Source organism: Mirounga leonina, unplaced genomic scaffold, assembly GCF_011800145.1.
Source record: "Mirounga leonina isolate KUSES-001 unplaced genomic scaffold, KU_Mleo_1.0 Mir_53, whole genome shotgun sequence".
Taxonomy (NCBI): Eukaryota; Metazoa; Chordata; class Mammalia; order Carnivora; family Phocidae; genus Mirounga; species Mirounga leonina.
The window spans coordinates 23,069,267-23,089,911 of NW_023270807.1; the positions used below are offsets into that span (position 1 = coordinate 23,069,267).

General features: G+C 38.6%; 1 protein-coding gene across 3 annotated transcripts in view; it reads left to right on the forward strand.

Moving 5' to 3' along the window:
* PRIM2 (DNA primase subunit 2) overlaps positions 1-20,645 on the forward strand; it is a 331,933-nt gene that overhangs the window by 270,224 nt on the left and 41,064 nt on the right. For all 3 annotated transcript variants that reach the window (XM_034990912.1, XM_034990913.1, XM_034990911.1), the window contains 2 exons: positions 8,913-9,039; positions 14,688-14,770. In XM_034990912.1, coding sequence (XP_034846803.1) covers positions 8,913-9,039; positions 14,688-14,770 — 210 coding nt within the window. The remainder of the gene's footprint in view (positions 1-8,912; positions 9,040-14,687; positions 14,771-20,645) is intronic.

Genomic DNA, 20,645 nt, shown 5'->3' on the forward strand with positions numbered 1-20,645 from the left:
AGAGCTGCTCTGGCATCTGCTGGTTCTCAGTGGCCTTTAGTTGAAAATAATCCATACACCAAGGAGGCGTATTTTGGGGTGGTATATGCCGGCATCCTTCAAAATATATATAATGTGTGTTCAAACTTTTTCAAGTGAAGTCGCAGGAGTATTCAGAGGTACACTTGAATATAAAATGGAAACTGTTTTTAACATTTCACTTTTCAAACATGGTATAACAAGTTTATGCAAATTTTATACAAATAATTGTAGCACATAATTGTAGTATATACTTAGCATTTTACAGTTTACAAATTGCTTTCTATAGAGTGAAGTACAGGTCTCATTATTACAGTATTAAAAATGAAGAAACAGACTGAAGTAATTTATAATTGCCTAACATTATTCAGCTAGTAGGTGGCAGAGTTAGAACCAAAATCTGGGTTATCTCTCTAAAACCTTGCTGCCTCATAAGCCTGTGAAAAGTTCTCACCAATGAGAAATGAATTAACTCTTACAGAGCAGAAGAAGAAATATTTAGTACACCATACGAGGTAATTTTCTGGATTATAGTAATAGCAGCAATGCCTTCCAGCTGTGGTACAGACTTGAAATTGCATAACTGATTTTTTTTTCTAAGGCCCTATAAAGAATTAGAGGGAGTAACTAGATTCCAAGTTTTTCTGATGAGGAAACTGGAGGCAAAACATGTAAGTAATTTAAATAGTATTAAATAACACACTAGATCTGACCCACTTAAGATAGCTTTTTCTTCCTTTTTTTTTTTTTTAAAGATTTATTTATTTATTTTGGTGGGGGTGTGAAGAGGGCACGCTCAGTCCTGTGCCCAAGATTAGGGGGAAGGGCAAAGGGAGAGGGAAAGAATCTCAAGCAGACTCCCTGCTGAGTACAGAGCCTGATGTGGGGCTTGATCTCATGACCCTGAGATCATGACCTGAGCTGAAATGAAGAGTTGGATGCTCAACTGACTGAGCTACCCCGGTGCTCCTAAGATAGCTTTTTCTAGTTAATAATAAAACTGACTACCTTGGTAATGATAACTCTAAAGTATTGAATGCTTATTCTGTGCTAGATACTATACCAAGTGCTTTCTGAAAATGAACTAATTAATCCCCACACCAACTCAATCTGTTAAGTAGTACTCCTTCACTTTTATATATAAGGGAACTTCACAGATTGGTTAAGTAACCTCCCCAAGGTCACAGAGCTAGCATGCGGTAAGACAGGATTTAAACTCAGGTATTTAACTTAAAGCCCTGCCTTAAGTGATGTGAAATGTTGGGGCTTGGAAGCCAAGCAAATAGTCAAGAAAGAATTCTTGAGATGTCTTTGGTGCAAAAAGGGTGGTTTTATTAAAATACGGGACAGGACCTGTGGGCAGAAAGAGCTGCACTGGGGTCGTGAGGAGTGGCTGATTATATACTATCAAGTTGGGAGGGGGTCAGGGATAGTAAGTCTCTAAGGAATTGGGAAGCAAGGTTTCCAGGACCTTGAAGAGCTGAAGGTCATTTATTACACTCTAGTAAAACTTTAGTCATGAGACCCTTCAGATGTGTATCAGTGGGCCATATTCTTGGAGGATGATTGCTAACATCTATCTTGAGGGAGTAGAAATAAAGGAAGTTTGCAAAGGAATTTTTATAGGATCCTGGAGGTAAGGCTAAGGTTGCCTTTTGCTTCTAGCAAAGTATTAACATTGAAGCAGTTGAGCTCCTTGAGGAAGGTCACTCAGCCTGTCCCAGGAACTTGTCAATGGATTGTAAGTTGTAAGGTTTAATTTTTTTTCCTATATTTCTTTTGCCTTTGTTCTCCACATTATTAACTATTAGCTTTATTTTCTTCCCAGACCCTTTAGGGCCTCCTAGTCTCTTCTGAGTGTGGTTTTGGTTAGAATATGTATGATGTTTCAGTGACCTTGAGAGTTAAATTGTCGTTAAAGAGTTAAAGAGAAGTATTTAGAATCTGTAGGTGACTGATCACAAAATTAGTTTTACAGATAGTAACTGAGTATATTAAGTAGGCATTTAAAAACTGGCTGCACTAGATATTAAATTCCTATAGCATGCATTCTGGTTATTAACATTGTAAGTAAAACCTGAGGGAAGTGGCACAAGAAGAAATTATCAACAGGTCCAGAAACTATAGAAGAAAGTGAACAATAATGCACTGAGCAGAGGCAGTGGGATGGGATGATTTCATACTCTTTCCTGGTTGCAGGTCCACTTACATGTAGGACCCTGCTGCTAAACTGTGAGTTCCTGTTATTATTTATGGTAACTCAACTTCCTGGGACCAAACTGCTGATCCTTGATCCTTGATATGCTGAATTCTGGGCATTGAATGAGTTCCTTTGTAGTTTAGCAGGCACCCCTCTCCCCCCCCCCCCCGCCCACCCAGTGTCTTTTAAATATATAAATTAGAGTTCCAGATTCTTGTGGTTTAGAAACAAGTGTCACTAAAGCATTTCATAATGTATATGCCACTATGTCACTAAAGAAGGATTGAAAATGTCCTGTTAAGAAATACCATATCCTGGGCGCCTTGGTGGCTCAGTCGTTAAGCGTCTGCCTTCGGCTCAGGTCATGATCCCAGGGTCCTGGGATCGAGTCCAACATCGGGCTTCCTGCTCAGTGGGAAGCCTGCTTCTCCCTCTCCCACTCCCCCTGCTTGTGTTCCCTCTCTCGCTGTCTCTCTTTCTGTCAAATAAATAAATCATAAAAAAAAAAAAGAAATACCATATCCTTGGGGTGCTTGGGTGGCTTGGTCATTAAGTGTCTGCCTTCAGCTCAGGTCATGATCCCAGGGTCCTGGGATCGAGACCCGCGCTGGGCTCCCTGCTCGGTGGGAAGCCTGCTTCTCCCTCTCCCACTCCCCCTGCTTGTGTTACCTCTCCTGCTGTGTCTCTCTCTGTCGAATAAGTAAATAAAATCTTAAAAAAAAAAAATACCATATCCTTACACTATTCTGTGCCCTCATATATATGGCTGTTTTGCCTCATTTAGGTCAAGAAGGTTTTCCTTTTCAAATATAAATATATTAGGGCACCTGGGTGGCTCAGCCAGTTGAGGATCTGCCTTTGGCTCAGGTCATGATCTCAGGGTCCTGGGATCAAGCCCCAAATTGGGCTCCCTGCTCAGCAGAGAGTCTGCTTCTCCCTCTTCTTCAGTCCCTCCCCCTGCTTGTGCTCTCCCTCTCTCATAAAGAAATAAAATCTTTTTTAAAAAAATATTTTATTTATTCATTTGAGGCACAGAGAGAGCATGAGCAGGGGGAGAGGCAGAGGGAGAGGGAGAAGCAAGCTTCCCGCTGAGCCAGGAGCCCGATGTGGGGCTCGATCCCAGGACCCTGGGGTCATGACCTGAGTCAAAGGCAGACGCTTAACCATCTGAGCCACCCAGGCACCCCAAGAAATAAAATCTTTAAAACAAAACAAAAAAGCTAATATTGAATATAAGTATATCTCTGAAGGATAATTGCTTTTTAACCATTCTCACTTTATTGTACAAGCTGAGCTTGACCATAATGAATGGCAGTTTTTGTTGCTTTGCTGATGGGAATAATAATTCATCTTGGGCTTTTCTTGTTAGTAAAGACTTTCTTCCAAGGAAGACCATACTTTTTTTTCTAGGTAATTGAATGTTTACATCATGGTCTCTGAATATATATACTCATGGCTTCTGAGTAGATTTGGCTGTAATACTTTTAAAAGTATAATAAGATAAGGTCGCTAGACCCTGGGTAGGACTGGTATAGTAGGTAAAGTTGTAAGAGACAGGAGCAGGATAAAGATGTGCCTACTTTATAATTTTTCTTGAGTTCCTTTGGTAACATAGTGCCGCTGAAAATAATACCGCTGTCTTTGGCAGAAATGCACATTTGTGTGTTGCCAGTGCCATAGCTGGGATGTCAGGACTAATTTGGAAGGTTGAAAACTGCAGCTCACCCACCGTAAGACCAGTGTCGATTTTCTGGGATTTGCCATCACTGGACAGAATGGGATGGAACCCAAGAAAGTGTGTTCTTTTCTTGGTTCTCCCTACCTCTTTGTGGTTTAATTTTTAATACGTAGAGATAGTCCTTTGAGTTGTAGATGTGGACACCTAGAAAGTATTCTCTAAGAAAATGTCAGCAAGCCTTCTTGTGGAACTATAGATCCCAACAGTTATTTCTTATTGCCCTTCCTTGAGGCATTGACAGTGACTGGAACATTCTAAGTACCAGACCAGAAAGGCGCTGATAGCACCAGAATGCCTAGAAGACCATACCCCACTTGTCCCCTTCCCTGCCTGTGATCAGTTGCTGAACACGTACCGACCCCCACCTGAGATCCTTTGCTCTCTCTGCCTGCTCTCTTGCACGTACCCCCCGAATCTCTCTTTAGAAAACTTGAGGTATCCATCTTACCAAGTGGAGAGGTTGGTTGTTCAGGCTTGAGCCGGCCACCTCCCCCAGCTGCCAGCACCCGAAATAAATCTCTCCCTTTCTCTTTTCCAAATCCTCATCTCTTGAGTTACTGGCTTCTCTTGCGACAAGTTTATTTGGAGTTTGTTCCACAACAGTGGTGGCAGACCGAGCCCAGCAGCTCTGCTTTTGATTTGCCCAGACCCCTGGAGATTGCCTGGGATGGAGCAGTGGGCTGGAGCAGTGGGCTGCAGCAGTGCCCCAGGGCTTCTCCATTTATTTCCTGGGCTTCTCCATTTATTTCCTGAGTTAGCGGCTTGATAGATAACTTCAGTAACAAAACATCTCCCAATCAGGGTGCCTTCTGTACGATATTTCGAGTTTTCTAGGTTGAAAACTAGAGATGGCAGTTTGTGTAATAAATACACGAAGAGTCTAAAAGTGGGGTTATGGTAAGGGCCACATTTTAAACATACATACATGCAGGCAGTAAATAAATTGGAAAGAAGAGGGCGGTGAAATAAACCAATGTTAGCTTTTTTCCCTGTAGAGAGAGTAGTTTTCTGTTACTTCTACAGAATAGCTGACCCAGAGTCTTCTGATGAACATACAGAAATCTTGTATCTAACTAAATTCACTTCATACCTAAAAGTTTTCACAGAGATTGATTATAGTTAATGTTTAGGATTAATGAAACAAGCAGAAGGTATTCATAAGAGATGTTTAACTGGTACTTTGAACATTCTTGTTTTCACCAATAAAAGTTACTTATTTTGAAAGTTTTCTTTTAGTTGGAATGCCATTTGTTTTCCTGGTTGTGTGCTTGTGAGCAGATAGATAGGTAGTTAGGAAGCCATAAGCTACTGATTGCTGAAAACTCCAGCAGGTCTTCTTTAAAATAGAAATTGATAAGCAGATTCTAAAATTTATATGGAAATGCAAGGACAAAGAATAGCCAAAATAATATTGAAAAAGAACAAAGCCAGGGGACTTAGATTATCTGAATTTGAGACTTAACTCTAAAGATTTCCTGATTAAGACAATGTGCACTGGCAAAAAGATAAACGTACAGATCAGTGGAATAATACAGTGTCCAACAATAGACCCACACATTTATGGTCAAATTTGAAAAGGGTACCAAAGCAATTTATTTATTTTTATTTTTAATTGAAGTATAGTTGACATACAATGTTACATTAGTTTACTGTATACAACATAGTTACTCAACAATTGTATACATTATGAAATGCTCACCATGATAAATGTAGTCTGTCACCATACAGTGTTATTACAGTATTATTGACTGTATTCCCTATGCTGTATTTTTGATCCCCGTGCCTTAATTTATTTTATAACTGGAAATATGTACCTCTTCATCTCCTTCACCTATTTCACCTATGCCCTCACCTCCCTTTCCTCTGGCATCCACTAGTTGTTTCTCTGTATTTATGAGTCTGTTTCTGTTCAAAGCAATTTAGTAAGGAAAGTATCTTCAACAAATGGTGTTGAAGGGTACCAGAATCTGCCACCCCAAAATATGCCACTTTGATGTAAGGATTATTTTGAGCTAAAGGCAATTGAGAACCAGCAGATTCAAGAACACTTTACCTCCTCCTAACCACCTAAAAATAAAGTATAAATTTCCCCTCTTAAGGGAAATTTACATTTGTAAAGATGTCTGTACCAGAAAGAGAGCTACTCTAGACAACTCTTATCACCCAAAAGATTCATCTGCAGAACAATACAGCCTTTATTTACCATATGTTTTCTCCCCTCACCTTCTCATAATTTGCCTCTCCCACCCAGAATCCCTTTTCCTTTGTTTAGCCTAAAATGGTATGTAAACCTCAGTCCTTGGGCTACCTCAAGTCCTATTTCTTTGTAAGACTGCTAGGAGTGTGCTTATGTACATACGTAATTAAACTGGTTTTTTTTTTCTTGTGAATGTCTTTTATCCTTTTGATTCGTGGGCCCCAGCCCATGAACCTAGGAAGATAAAAGAAAAAAGATCCTCCCTCCCCTACAGGGGATAGAAAAACAGCCTGGACTCCTACTTCACACTACACACAAAAAAATTAACTTGAGATGAATCAGGACCTGACTTTAAAGCTTAAACATTACTGCTTCTAAAGGACAGTATAGGAGAATATCTTTGCAAGCTATCTTAGGACAGTGAGAGCATTACCATCAAAAAAGTTGATAAATTAGGGTTCATGAAAATAAAAACATTTGCTCGTCCTATCAGAAGATAACATCAAGAAAATACATAGAAAAGCCACAGGCTGTGAGAAAATATTTGTAACACCTGTATCTGACAGCAGGGCTGTGTTGAGAACATACCAAGAATTCCTACAAAGAAGACAATCCGTTTTTTTAAATGGGAGAAAAGATTTGAACAGACACTTTACAAAATAAGGCGTATCACCAGCCAAGAAAGTATGTGAAAAAGTGCTCACTAGTGTTAGTCTCAGGGAAATGTAAAGTGAGATATCACTACCTACCCATTAGAATGGCTAAAATGAACAAAATTGAGACAGCACCAAACTTTCAGGAGAGTATGGAACTCTCTTGCATTGCTAGTGGGGTATAAAATAGTATGGCCACTCTGGAAAACTGTTGGCAGCAATTCTACTCCTATATGTTTATTCGAGAGAAATGAAAACATATGCCCACAAAAGTCATCTACAAGAATGTTCATGGCAGCTTTATTTGTAATAGCCAAAACCTGGAAGACCCAGGTATCCATCAAGAGAGGACTAGATCAACTATCTGGTATATTCATGCAGTGAAACACTACTCGGCAGTAAAAGGAAGAAACTGCTGATAATGTTACCCATCAATCCAGCATAGCTCCTAACTCAGGATGTGAACAGGTAGGTAAGCCCTGGTGTGCTGCCATGGCCAACTGCCCCATCCTGGGGAATACTGAGAGGGCTCGACAAATGGAAAGCATAGTTCCAGGCTGCGTTTCCAACACTGTTGCCGAACAAACCTGGATAAACTCATTGCGAGAGAAGCCAATAACTCAAGAGACAAAGTTTTGGAAAAGAGAAGGGGAGGGGTTTATTTTGGGTGCCAGCAGCCAGGGTGGTGGCAGGCTCAAGTCTTAATAACCTTAATAATTTTCTTGGTGAGATGGATGCATAAAGTTTTATAAAGGTTCAAGGAGGTAGGAGCAAGAAAGCAGGCAGAGAGCATGAGATCTTGGGTGGGGGTCAGTATGTGTTCAGCACCTGATCACAGGCAGGGAAGGGGACTTGTGGGGTGTGGTCTTCTAGGCATTCTGTTGCTCTTGGCTTTTCTGGCCAGGTGGTTGGAATGTTCCAGTCATTGCAGAACATCTTTGTCAATGCCTTCAAGGAAGTGTGATAAGAAATAAGTACAATGGGGTTTTAGTTAGAGCATGAATTAAATGGTCTTGTCTATTTCTAGTTTTAACTCTTGGGGTCTGTAGTTCAACAAAAGGGATTGCTGACAATATGTGTAATGAATAGCATGCATAAATCTCAAAAACCTAAAAAATCATGAAGGAAGTGAGATACGAAACACTGTATACTGTATGATTCCATTTATATAAAGTTGTAGAATGGTAAAACTCTGGTGACGAAAATCACATCAGTAATTGCTTCTGAGTATGTAGGGAGGGGAAGAATGTTGACTGAGAAGGGGCACAGGGAACTCTGGGTTGATGGAAATGTTCTGTCTCTTAATGGGGTTATGGGTTATATAGGTACAATGACTTGTCAAAATCAATAAAACTGTAGACTTGAGATCTGTGCATTTCATTATATGTGAGTTATACCCTCAAATTTAAAAATCTCACCCCCAAAATAATACAGTATTTTCCTATCTCTTAATCTGGGTTCTCTTTCTTACTTTCCTTAAAGTATTGGACAGCTAAGTCCCACTATTCTGAGCTTTTCAATGGTTGTTAGTTCCTGTTTTCTTTCTGTCCCACCCAATTCAAAGTCCTTTTTATACTGTTAGCTGGCTTTATAAACATGGAATCAGGAATTTCAGGTGGGAGACCATTGCAATAGTTCATTCATCAAACATCTGCTTACTTTTTGCTTTATATAGTGAGGAAACAGAGGAAGGAATTAATTATGTTAGGAGGCATTTCAGAAGTAGAGTAGGTAGGATAGATGAATTCAGGGAGTACTAGGATCAGGGGGTAGAGAAGAGACTAAACTGCTTATATCCAGCGCAATATCTGGAATCAAACCAAGAAATGGGTGAATTGATTGTTCTTAGGAAAGGATTATCCTCATCTGTAAACATATATAAACATTCTCTGTCTCTACCTGAGAAATTTGTTTCCCATAAGTTTTGCACTTTTAAAAAAATTTATTTATACACGAAGGACTCAAATGATGTATATGATATGTACATCTGCCAATGAATGCTGAATTTATTCTAGAAAATACCATTTTGTACTCTGATTCTAGCTGGCACTGCTGACACGATATTGTACGGTATTGGCTTACTTTGTCTCTTTTTCCTCCAATCAGTTTGATAAAGGCTACTCTTACAATATCCGTCATAGCTTCGGAAAGGAAGGCAAGAGGACAGACTATACGCCTTTCAGTTGCATGAAGATTATTCTAACCAATCCACCAAGCCATGGGGATTATCATGGTAAGTGCTTCCACTGGATATATGTTTGTGAAGTGTAGAAACCCCTGAGCTTTGTGGGAAACAGTGAGACAGCGTGATGGCTTTTTGCATCACCGCATCACCTGTAGCTTATGTCAGTCATTGGTATCAAGCTAGCGCTCCTTTACTTTTCTAGTGATTTGTCTTACACTGAACTAGGTCAGCGAGAGAATTTATTCAGCTATGCTTCGGATGGTGCTGGACCAGGCTCTTCAGTTCTGTTCCCCCCTTCACCTGCTGTTTTCTGTTTCTCTCATGATTAGGAGACTGATACAGGTTCTTCAAAGGTTTTTGAAATTGAGTACCTTGAATTTTAGGATAGTTGATTCATTAATTTTCAAAAGATTACCGAAGAAAGGTGTGTTTTATTTTCATCACTGTTAGAATCTGATTAACGAAGATTAAGTGAGGAATTTAGCAAGTTGTGGTATCAATTCGCCTCAGTTATTGTAGGTTAAAAAAAAAAGTCTAAACTGTTTTTTGTGGATTTCTGAGTTCAGTGGCTTTTTTCTAAAATAATTCTCTGATCATACCTTGACAAGCTCCTCATTTGTCTAGTATGTCAGAGAATGATTTTAATAGTCCATATTAGTAAATCTTTTAGATTACTAAAGCTTATTGCAGTATGTGATGAAACTTTTTTTTGTTTTGGCATTTTTTTTTTTTACGTGTATGAGAATGTTAATTGTTGTTTTAGCATCTTGAATGGAATTCGTTTTTAAAAGATTATATACTTTAAGGCTGTTAGGGATTAAGAGCAAAGAATCACAAACAGAATTTTAAGGAAGATGCTTCACGTGTCCAGAGCACTAAAAAAATGCCTTTTCTTTCATATTTAATAGATGAAAGGTGGTGAGTACTAGTATACACAGTGAGTTCTTCCCATCACTTTTGTCACTTACTGAAGGTACCTTCTAGAAATGCAGATTATCAAGGTCCACTCTCAGACTTATGAAATCAGATTTATTTGCAAGTGCCCTGGATAATTTTTGTCTTCTAAACTCTGAAAACCATTGACCAGATACTTCTGTTGAGAAAATCTATTACTTTTCTTAGCAGCCACACCACAAGCAGTTAACTCACATTTAGTTTGGCCTAGTAAAACTCCCAGGGATTCCTCTATCAATGTCCAGATCCTAGGACTCCTCACTTAGTTGATTTTTATTAGCTTAAGTGCAGGATTTTATATTATTCCTTATGAAATTGAATCTTATTTATTCCAGTCCATTCTGTTTATTTTTTAATTTAAACCCTGTCAGTTAAAAAACAATATACTTTGCACTCAGTAAGCTCATATTATTTATTAGAAACATTAATCTGTCCTTTTTTTAATGAATAAACTTAATTTTTTAGAGCACTTTTAGGTTCACAGCAAAATGGAGCAGGGGGTCCAGAGAGTCTTCTCGCATACTCTCTGCCCTTATGCTTGCACAGCCTGCCCCACCATCAACATCATCCTGCACCAGAGTGGTTTGTTGCATCTGAACTGAGAAGAATGTATAATCTGCTGTTACTGGATATAGCCGCTTTGTAGATACCAATTATATTAAATTAATTGATGGTCCTTTTAAATTCTACGATTATTGTTGCTAATTTACTGCCTGCTGGGTCTGTCCATTTCTGATTGAGAGGTGTTGATGTCTCAAATAGTGGATACATCAGTTTCTTGCAGTTCTACCAGTTTTGCCTCTTGTATTTTGGTGCTCTGTTGTTAGATGGAAACACATTAAGGACTGTTACATCTTCTTGGAGTATGCATCCCTTTATCATTATGTAATATCCTTGATAAATTTCCTTGCTCTGAAGTTTTTATATTACCTTTATTTATCGTCTGATGTTCTCATCTTTAGGTAGATCTGAGTTTCTGGCCTATATCACCTTCCTTCTCTTTGAAGAACAACTTTTAACATTTCTTGTCTTACAGGTCCACTGGCAACAAATGTCATGTCTTGTTTGTCTGAGAAAGTCTATTACTCCTTGTCTTTTGAAGATAATTTCACAGGGTACAGAATTCTAGATCTGTGGAGGTTTTTGTAGGTTTTTTTTTCTCTCAACACTTTAAATATTTCACTCCAAAAGCAATCACTCCACCCTCTTGCTTGCATGGTTTCTGATGATAAGTTAGATAGAATTGTTATCTTTGCTTCTCTGTAAGTAAAGCATTTTTTACATCTGACTTCTTTTAAGATTTTTTTTCTTTATTTTTGGTTTTCTGAAGTATGAATGTGGTATATCTAAGCTGTATTTTGGGGGGCATTTATACTGCTTGGTGTTCTTTGGACTTCTGGATCTGTAGTTTGGTGCCTGACATTTATTTGGGGAAAATTCTCTGTCACTCTTGCCTCGATATTGCTTCTGTTCCTTCCTTTGTCTCTTCTTCTGGTATTCTCACTGCCACCTTTCATAGTGGCCCACAGTTCTTGGATATTCTGTTCTTATTTTCTTTAGTTGTTTTCTCTTTGTTTTTCAATTTTAGAAATTTCTATTGACGTATCCTCAAGCTTAGAGATTCTTCCCTCAGCCATGTCTACTAATAAGCCCATCAAAGACATTCTTCGGGGTGCCTGGGTGGCTCAATTGGTTAAGCGACTGCCTTCGGCTCAGGTCATGATCTCAGGGTCCTGGGATCGAGCCCCGCATCGGGCTCCCTGCTCGGCGGGAAGCCTGCTTCTCTCTCTCCCACTCCCCCTGCTTGTGTTCCTTCTCTCACTGTCTCTCTCTCTGTCAAATAAATAAATAAAATCTTTAAAAAAAAAAAAGACATTCTTCATTTCCATTACAGTGTTTTGGTAGCATATCTTTTTGATTCTCAGGATTTCCATCTTTCTGCTTACATTACCTGTGACTATATATTGTCTGTTTTTTCCATTAGAGCCCTTAGCATTAATCATATTTTAAATTCTTAGTCTGATAATTCCAATATCCCTGCTGTATCTGACTCTAATTTTGATGTTTGTTCAGTATTTTCAGACTTTATTTTTTACCTTTTGATAAGCCTTGTAATTTTTTCTTAAAAGGTAGACATGACATATTGGGTGGAAAGAATTCCAATAAATAGGCCTTTAGTAATATGGTGGTAAATAGGGAGGTGGAGAGGGTGGTGTTCTGTAGGCCTGATTAGTCTTTTAGTGAACCTGTGGCCCTGGGCTATGAACTTCTACATGACTCTCAGTTATTCCCTTCCCTAGGTAGGACAAGATGGCTAGGGGAGACTGGAGTTGTATCTCCCCCCTTTCCCCCTACCCCCGCTCCCCGTAGGTTGGCTCTGATAAAACCCCAGAAGTTTAGGCTCAGGTAAAATAGTTTGTTCTGAGGGCAGGCCTTCGTAAGAACAGATTGCTCTAGAGAATCAAAATGGTTACTTTTCCCCTCCCCATGCCAGAAGCACAAGAGAATTTCTCTGTTATTCACCATGAGCACCTGGTAGAGCTCCTAGAAGTTAAGCTTCCTTCTCTTTGAAGAACAACTTTCTGAAGTCCAGACTTCAGAAATTTGTCAATTACAGGTTAGGTTTTTCCTACCCCAGCATTGGTTCCTCCAGAGATATCTGTTCTGGTATGTTGTGATTCTCTGTATCTGCCTCTATCTTCAGTTTTGGCGGAAGGCAGTGGTGTGCCCTGTGATCTCACTTCTCTGATGAGTCTAAGCAGAATTGTTGATTTTTCAATTTGTTCAGCTTTTTCCTTGTTAGGATGTAGTGATGATGTATAAGCCTCTCATGTGCCAGACTGGAAACCAGAAATCTCTGTCCTTTTAGTTTTATGTTATTTGTAAAAACTATTTAGTCCCCTGTGTTGATATTATTTCATTAACCAGCACTCCTTGGAATGGTTGTTCAACCAGTTATGAATCTGTGTATAACTATATTCCAGACTATGTTTATCCATTTCTTCCACAAACATATGTTGGAAGGCTTGTCAAACACGTAACTGGGTATGCATTCACTGTTTTCAGTTACCTACTTCAACCCTTTCTAGTTTTGAAGATCACGTTCTCTGATGTGGAAGATAGAAACAAAATAAACAGGAGTTACTGAGTTTTGCTTTCTTTCTGTCATCTGTTAAAATAATACCAGCTTCCCTAAGTAGTAATCTGGTTTTTTTCTGTTCTGCTTATTGTCAGTGTAGCTTTAGAACACTTTTGTGTGACCTTTAGTACCTTGGCAATCTTCATTTTCTTCTTGGCTTTGCCCTTTGTTGCCTTTTTCATATAGATACGGTCATTATTTCAAATGTAATTTGGATAATTCAATTAATCTCCTTTTTTGTGTTAACAATTCTGGGCTTAACCAAGAATTCCTTGTGCAGCCTCATTTCTTTCTTTTTGGGATCTTTTGAAATTTCATTATCAGGATGGTTTTTTTTTTTGAGCATCATGATAGCTAATACATGTTGACTGTTTACTGTGTGCCAGGAGCATATAAGAGCTTTATATTCCATTCTCACAAGAGTTCTGTGAGTGATTATTTCCCTCACTTGACAGAAAGTGAAGCTGAGTCAGCAACAAGACACAAAATTTGCCTGTGGTCTCCCACTTAGTAAGTGGTAAACTGAGATTCAAACACCAGCATTTTAGCTCCAAACTCTTAACCAGGTGTTACACAGCTTCTCAAAATGTTTCTTTATACTAAAAATTATTAGTTTTAATATGAATGAAGTATAAGCTGTGAATTTTATTATTTGTAGGAGTCCATACTATTATCATCGATGTTTTTATTTATAGTTACGATTTTTGGTAAACACATTTGTTTGGCATCTAGGCTTTTTCTATTTTTGCTGCAACCAATTTCCCATTGATTTCATGAAAAATGCACAATTGTTTCAAATTAACTTATAGATCCATCATCTGTGTACCTAAAAAAAATACTCTGGCTTCCTATATTAAATTTTAAAATAAGGTATTTGATTTACCATTGCAACATCTTATTAAAATATCTAAACTTTTCTAGATTTTGGCCTGGTAATACAGCTTTTACATTTCAATTCTGTGTTCTTATTTATGTAAATATTTTAGTAGTCCATCTTTATTATTGTGTTACAGAGATAACATGTGTCTATTATGTTAGTTTCCTATGAAACATTTTTCTGTTTGTCCGTCTCATTCCTAACTGTGATTCCTCTAAATTTATATGGATTTTACTCTACGGGAAATAGATATAAAATTTACATCTGAAAGTGATGTGAGATTTTTATATTTCTTAGAGTTTGTACATTTTGCTTTTTGTTTACATTATCTTCCTTCTCATAGGCTTTTAATGTAATTTTTAAAAATACGAATAAAATGTGAGATTGTATAAAGTTTTTAGATCAAGCACAGCTACTTTGTGATGATCTCTGCTTGTTAACAATTAGCATAATTAAAATTGTTTCCTCTTCCTAGTGAATGGGCAATTTGCCCAAGAATGCTATAATATTTTATATAACTCTTGAGCCTGTAGTACCCTGATAACCATACAACTAAGTCGACATTTAGATAAATAGAGGAAAGCAGTTCCACCCATGGGCAATTAACTTTTTATTAATAAGCTGTTAGACAATTAAGGGGAGCTTAGACAGTCTCTCGAGTGTGGTATTGTACCAAGTCCCAGGTAAATAACCTTGTTGGTGTGCTGGCTTGTTTTTTGTTGTCAGGGTGCCCATTCCGTCACAGCGATCCAGAGCTGCTGAAGCAGAAGTTGCAGTCCTACAAGATCTCTCCTGGAGGGATACAGCAGGTAGGTCAGATTCTGCTGGGTGTCCTCAGTAAGGAGGCGTCACACCGTTACTCTCAGTTTCACTGACTGTTGGTCAGGCCTCCACCACACACCCTCTCTCCTAGATGGAGGAAGCGAAAGCCTTGACTTGCCCGGCTTCCAGGCCTTGGAAATTCTACCTCTTCTGTCTGCTGGGCTGCATTCTTTTCTTGGTAATAAAGGAAGTGGGAAGCCTTTTTTCTCTCGGTTTGTTTTACTATCTCAATTAGGAACATTTAAAAAAAAATAAATTTTTAGAGGAATGCATTGAAGCTTGTTAATGACGCTGAAACTTAATGCCATTGTATTTTATTTTGGGAAATTGTTTTCTGTGCCGCATGTAGGTTAAAGCAGATATATATATAATATAGTGGCTAAATGTTCTGATAGGCATCACCTCTTGCTGTGTTAAATCTGCACTTCTGATGATAGCTCATTAGGTTGAATAATCTGCCAAAATACTTAGTCTTATAAATAATTGAGATTAAAAAAAAGAAATACCCAAATGCAAAACCAAATATTTAAGAGTAATTTAGTGAATATGCTTTAAAAAATATTATGGCATTGCTGTCTATAATGTGCTTTTGAGTTGACTTGGAATTTGAGGAGTTCAAGAGGAGCATCGGCTTCCTTAGCTTAAGAAGAACAATATATGTTTTAGAGCTGGAACATCCAAATCATTATGTATCCTTAATTATTTTTTCTTAAAGAAAATAAATACTCTAGAAACCCTACGTCTTTTACTGTGTCCAAAATTTAGATTGAATTTAGTTAATTCAGTTCAGATCTTAAGAGTTTTATGGTACTCTGGGTAAGGCAGTGCTCAAGGTGCTGTTTTAAGATGTAAAGAATCTTATAAATCCTGCTCCTACAGAACCAGAATCTGGAGGGAAACATATACCAAGTGTAATGAGAGAGGTACACGTAGAATGTCTTAGCTTTTCTGAAGAGGAGGAACTATAACCAGATGGGGAGGCCAAGGAACACTGTCTGGAAGAGATACTCTTTTGTTTTGTTTTGTTTTGTTTTTATTTTAATTCTAGTTAGTTAACATATGGTAGAAAATTCGTTTCAGATATACAATATAGTGATTCAGTAATTCCATACATTACCCTATGCTCATCAGAACAGGTGCACTCCTTAATCCCCATCACCCCCCTCCCCTCTGGTAACCATCAATTTGTTCTCCAGAGTTAGGAGTCTGTTTTTTGGTTTGTCTCTCTTCTTTTCTTAGTTCTTTTGTTTCTTAAATTCCACATATGGTAAAATCATACAGTATTTGTTGTTCTCTGACTTGCTTTGCTTAGCATTATGCATTCTAGCTCCATCCATGTCCTTGTAAATGGCAAGATTTCATTCTTTCTTACGGCTGAATAGTATTCCATTGTGTATATATACCACATCTTTATCTATTCATCAGTCGATGGACACTTTGGCTGCTTCCATATTTTGGCTATTGTAAATAATGCTTCTGTGAACATGGCACATGTATGCTTTTGAATTTGTGTTTTGTATTCTTTGGGTAAATACCAGTAGTGTGATTGCTGGATCATAAGGTAGAACTATTTTTAACCTTTTTTTTTTTTTTTTTTTTAATTTAAATTTTAGGTAGTTAACATATAGTGCAGTATTGGTTTCTGGAGTAGAATTCAGTGATTCCTCACTTACATACAACACCCAGTGCTCATCATAACAGGTGCCCTCCTTAATACCCATCACCCAATAGCCCATCCCCCACCTTCCTCTCTCCATCAATCCTCAGTCTGTTTTCTAATATTAAATGAGTCTCTTATGGCTTATTTCCCTCTCTCCTTTTTTTTCTTTTCCCCCTTCCCATATGTTTATCTGTTTTCTTTCTTAAATTCTGCATATGAGTGAGATCATATGGTATTTGTCTTTCTCCGACTGACTTATTTCACTTAGCATTATACCCTCTAGTTCCATCCACATCATTGCAAATGGCAAGATTTCATTCTTTTTGATGGCTGACTAATGTTCCATTGGGTGTGTGTGTGTGTGTACACACATACCACATCTTCTTTATCCATTCATCATTCGATGGACATTTGGGCTCTTTCCATAATTTGGTTATTGTTTATAATGCTGCTGTAAACATTGGGGTGCATGTATCCCTTCAAATCTGTAATTTTGTATTCTTTCTAAATACCTTGTAGTGCAATTGCTGGATCACAGGGTAGTTCTATTTTATAACATTTTGAGGAACCTCCATACTGTTTTCCAAAGTAGCTGCACCAGTTTGCATGCCATCTACAGGGCAAGAGGGTTCTCTTTTCTCCACATCCTTACCAACACATGTTGTTTCTTCTCTTGTTGATTTTAGCCATTCTGACAGATGTGAGGTGATATTATAGTTTTGATTTGCATTTCCCAGATGGCAAGTGATGATGTGAATGTCTTTCCATGCATCTCTTGGCCATCTGTGTATCTTCTTTGGAGAAATGTCTGTTCATGTCTTTTGCCCATTTTTAATTGGATTATTCATTTTTGGGGTATTGAGTTTTATAAGTTCTTTATATATTTTGGATACTAACCCTTTATCAGATATATTATTGCAAATATCTACTCCCATTCCATAGGTTGCCTTTTAATTTTGTTGCTTGTTTGCAGTGTTGTGGTCTGAAAAGATGCATGGTAAGACTTCAGTCATCTTTAATTTGTTGAGAGTGGTTTCATGGGCTAACATGTGATCTATTCTAGAGAAAGTTCAGTGTGCACTTGAAAAGAATATGTATCCTTCTGTTTTAGAATGGAATGTTCTGACTGTATCTGTTAAATCCGTCTCCCCTAGTGTGTCATTCAAAGTCATTGTTTCCTTGTTGGTTTTCTGTTTAGATGATCCGTTCATTACTATAAGTGGGTTGTTAAAGTCCTCTACTGTTACTGTGTAATTATCGATTAGTTCCTTTATGTTTGTCATTAACTGTTTAATATATTTGGGTGCTCCTGTGTTGAGTACATAAATATTTACAATTGTTATGTCTTCTTGTTGGATTTTCCCCTTTATTATGATATATAGTGACCTTTGTCTTTTGTTATAGTCTTTGTTTTGAAGTCTGTTTTGTCTACTCCATGTTTCTTTCTTTCTTTTTTTTTTTTTTTTTTTTTAAAGATTTTACTTATTTATTCATGAGAGACAGAGAGAGGCAGAGGCAGAGGGAGAAGCAGGCTCCTGAGCAGGGAGCCTGATGTGGGATTCGATCCCAGGACCCCGGGATCATGACCTGAGCCGAAGGCAGATACTTAACCAACTGAGCCACCCAGGCGCCCATACTCCAGCTTTCTTTTGACATCCATTTGCATTAGATGTTTCTCTATCCCTTCATTTTTAATATGTGGGTGTCTTTAGGTCTAAAATGAGTTTCTTGTAGGCCACATATAGTGGGTCTTCTTTTTTTTGTTTTTAACCCATTCTGTCACCCTGTGTCTTTTGATTGGAGTGTTTAGTCTATTTACATTCAAAGTAATTATTGATAGATATGTATTGTCATTTTATTATTTGTTTTGTGGTTGTTTCTGAAGATTTTCTCTGACCCTTTCATGATTTGCTTCTTTTCTTTACTGATGATGTATGGTTTCCATTAGGTTTGTGTATAGTCTCTTTTGCGTGTAGCAGTCTATGTTAAGTTGATTGTTGTTTAAGTTTGAACCCATTCTTTATTCCTTTCTTTCCCACTTTTAGGTATATGCTGTTATATTTTATATTCTATTATTTTGTGAGTTCCTCAACTGATTTTTTACAGAAATACTCATTTTTTACTGCTTTTGTGTTTCCTACCTTTACACTGTCACTTCTGGTCTCTCTCTTCCACTCAGTGTGTTCCCTTTAATATTTTTTGCAGAGCTGGTTTAGTGGTCATGAACTACTTTAGTTTTTGTTTGTCTGGGAAACTCTTTCTCTCTCCTTCTATTCTGAGTGATAGTTTTGCTGGATAGAGTCTTTTTGGCTGCATATTTTCCCCATTCAGTACTTTGAATATACCATGACACTCCCTTCTGGCTTGGAATGGTTCTGCTAAAAATAATATGCTAGCCTTATGGATTTTCCCTTGGAAGTTACTGTCTTCTTTTGTCTTGCTGCTTTTGAAATTTTTTCTTTATCAGTAAAATTTGCTAATTTAGTTACAATATGTCTTGGTGTCAGTCTGATTTTGTTGATTTTGATGAGAGTTCTCTGTGCCTCCTGGATCTAGATATCTTTTTCCTTCCCCAGATTACAAAAGTTTTCAGCCATTATCTCTTCAAATAAATTCTCTGCCCCCTTCTTTCTCTGTCCTTCTTCTTCTGGGATTCCTATATTATGAATGTTACTATGTTCGATGGAGTCACTGAGTTCCCTAAGTCTGTTCTCATTTTATATAATTCTTTTTTCTGTCTTTTGTTCAGCTTGATTACTTTCCATTATTCTGTCTTCTGTGTCATTAATTCATTCCTCTGCTTCTTCCCGCCTGCTGTTCATTCCATCAGGTGTGTTTCTTATTTCTTGTATTGTGTCCTTTTTCTCTGCTATGTTATTCCTTGTCTCTGTTAAGGGTCTCACTCATGTCTTCCACTCTTTTCTCTAGTCCAGTGAGTATCCCTAAGATCATTACTTTAACTTCTCTGGCAGGCATGTTACCTGTATCTCTTTTGCTTAGATCTTTGGCGATGGCCTTTTATGTGTTCTTTTATGTGGGATAAGTTTTTCTCTCTCCTCATTTTGTCTAAGTCTCTTTATCTCTTTCTTTGTGTTATGAAAGTCAGCCACATCTCCTATTTTTGTGGTTAATGGCCTTATGAAGAAGTGGTCCTATAGTGCCCTCTGTTCCCCAAGGCCTGGTGCTTCTGGGAGTGTTTCCAGTGTGTGCTATATGAGCTCTGCTATTTTGTCCTGGCTGCTTTATCCTTCAGGCCAGTTGTCTGCCTGTTGTGAGCAGTGTTTGGCCCCTGACCTGAGTCTTGGCATGTTTTACTAGGTGTGCTCTGGTCTGTTTGTGAAATGAGACCTATTGCTACCGCTGCCAGAACTGGGGCTCTACCAAACTCCTGAGTCAGGGGACATGGTATGAACAGGTATTTGGGCTGGCTTTCTGGGGGAGGGGGTCTGAGTTGTGGGACTGAGGCAAGGGGAGTGGGAAGGGCAATTCCACCAGAGTGTGGGGGGACGGTGCTTGGTATAAGGTTAGGTAGCAAATGTCAGTGTTGCACTGCTTCCCACAGGTGGCTCTGTGTGTATGCTGGGCCAGGGAGGGGAATGGCACCTGCCAGTTCCTTTGTTCCTAAAGGGGTCTCATGAACGCTATCTCTCTGGATGAGATGAGCAAATAATCTCTCCACTGTTTGCCCTAGGCACTCTTTAGATTGCTGTTTCCAGGCTGTATGTTCCCACACTATTTACCCTGCCTTTTCTCCAAGAGCAACCCCGATACCCTCCAAGCTCTCCCAGGGCCCAGCCTGCTGACCTTTAAAATTCCAGGCTTTAGGGCGCCTGGGTGGCTCAGTTGGTTAAGTGACTGCCTTCGGCTCAGGTCATGATCCTGGAGTCCCGGGATCGAGTCCTGCATCGGGCTCCCTGCTTGGCGGGGAGCCTGCTTCTCCCTCTGACCCTCCCCCCCTCTCATGCTCTCTCTCTCTATCTCATTCTCTCTCTTAAATAAATAAAAAAAATCTTAAAAAAAAAACAACAAAAAAACAACTCCAGGCTTTAAGCCCTGCTGGATGCAAGAACTGAAGAAATTCAGCCCCTCTCACTTTCAAAGCCAATTGCTATAGGGATTCCTTTTCCCGTGAGCTCGCCTGTGTGTTAGTCTGTCTCTTCCTCTTCTCCACGACCACGGCTCCCTCCCTCCCTACACAGTGG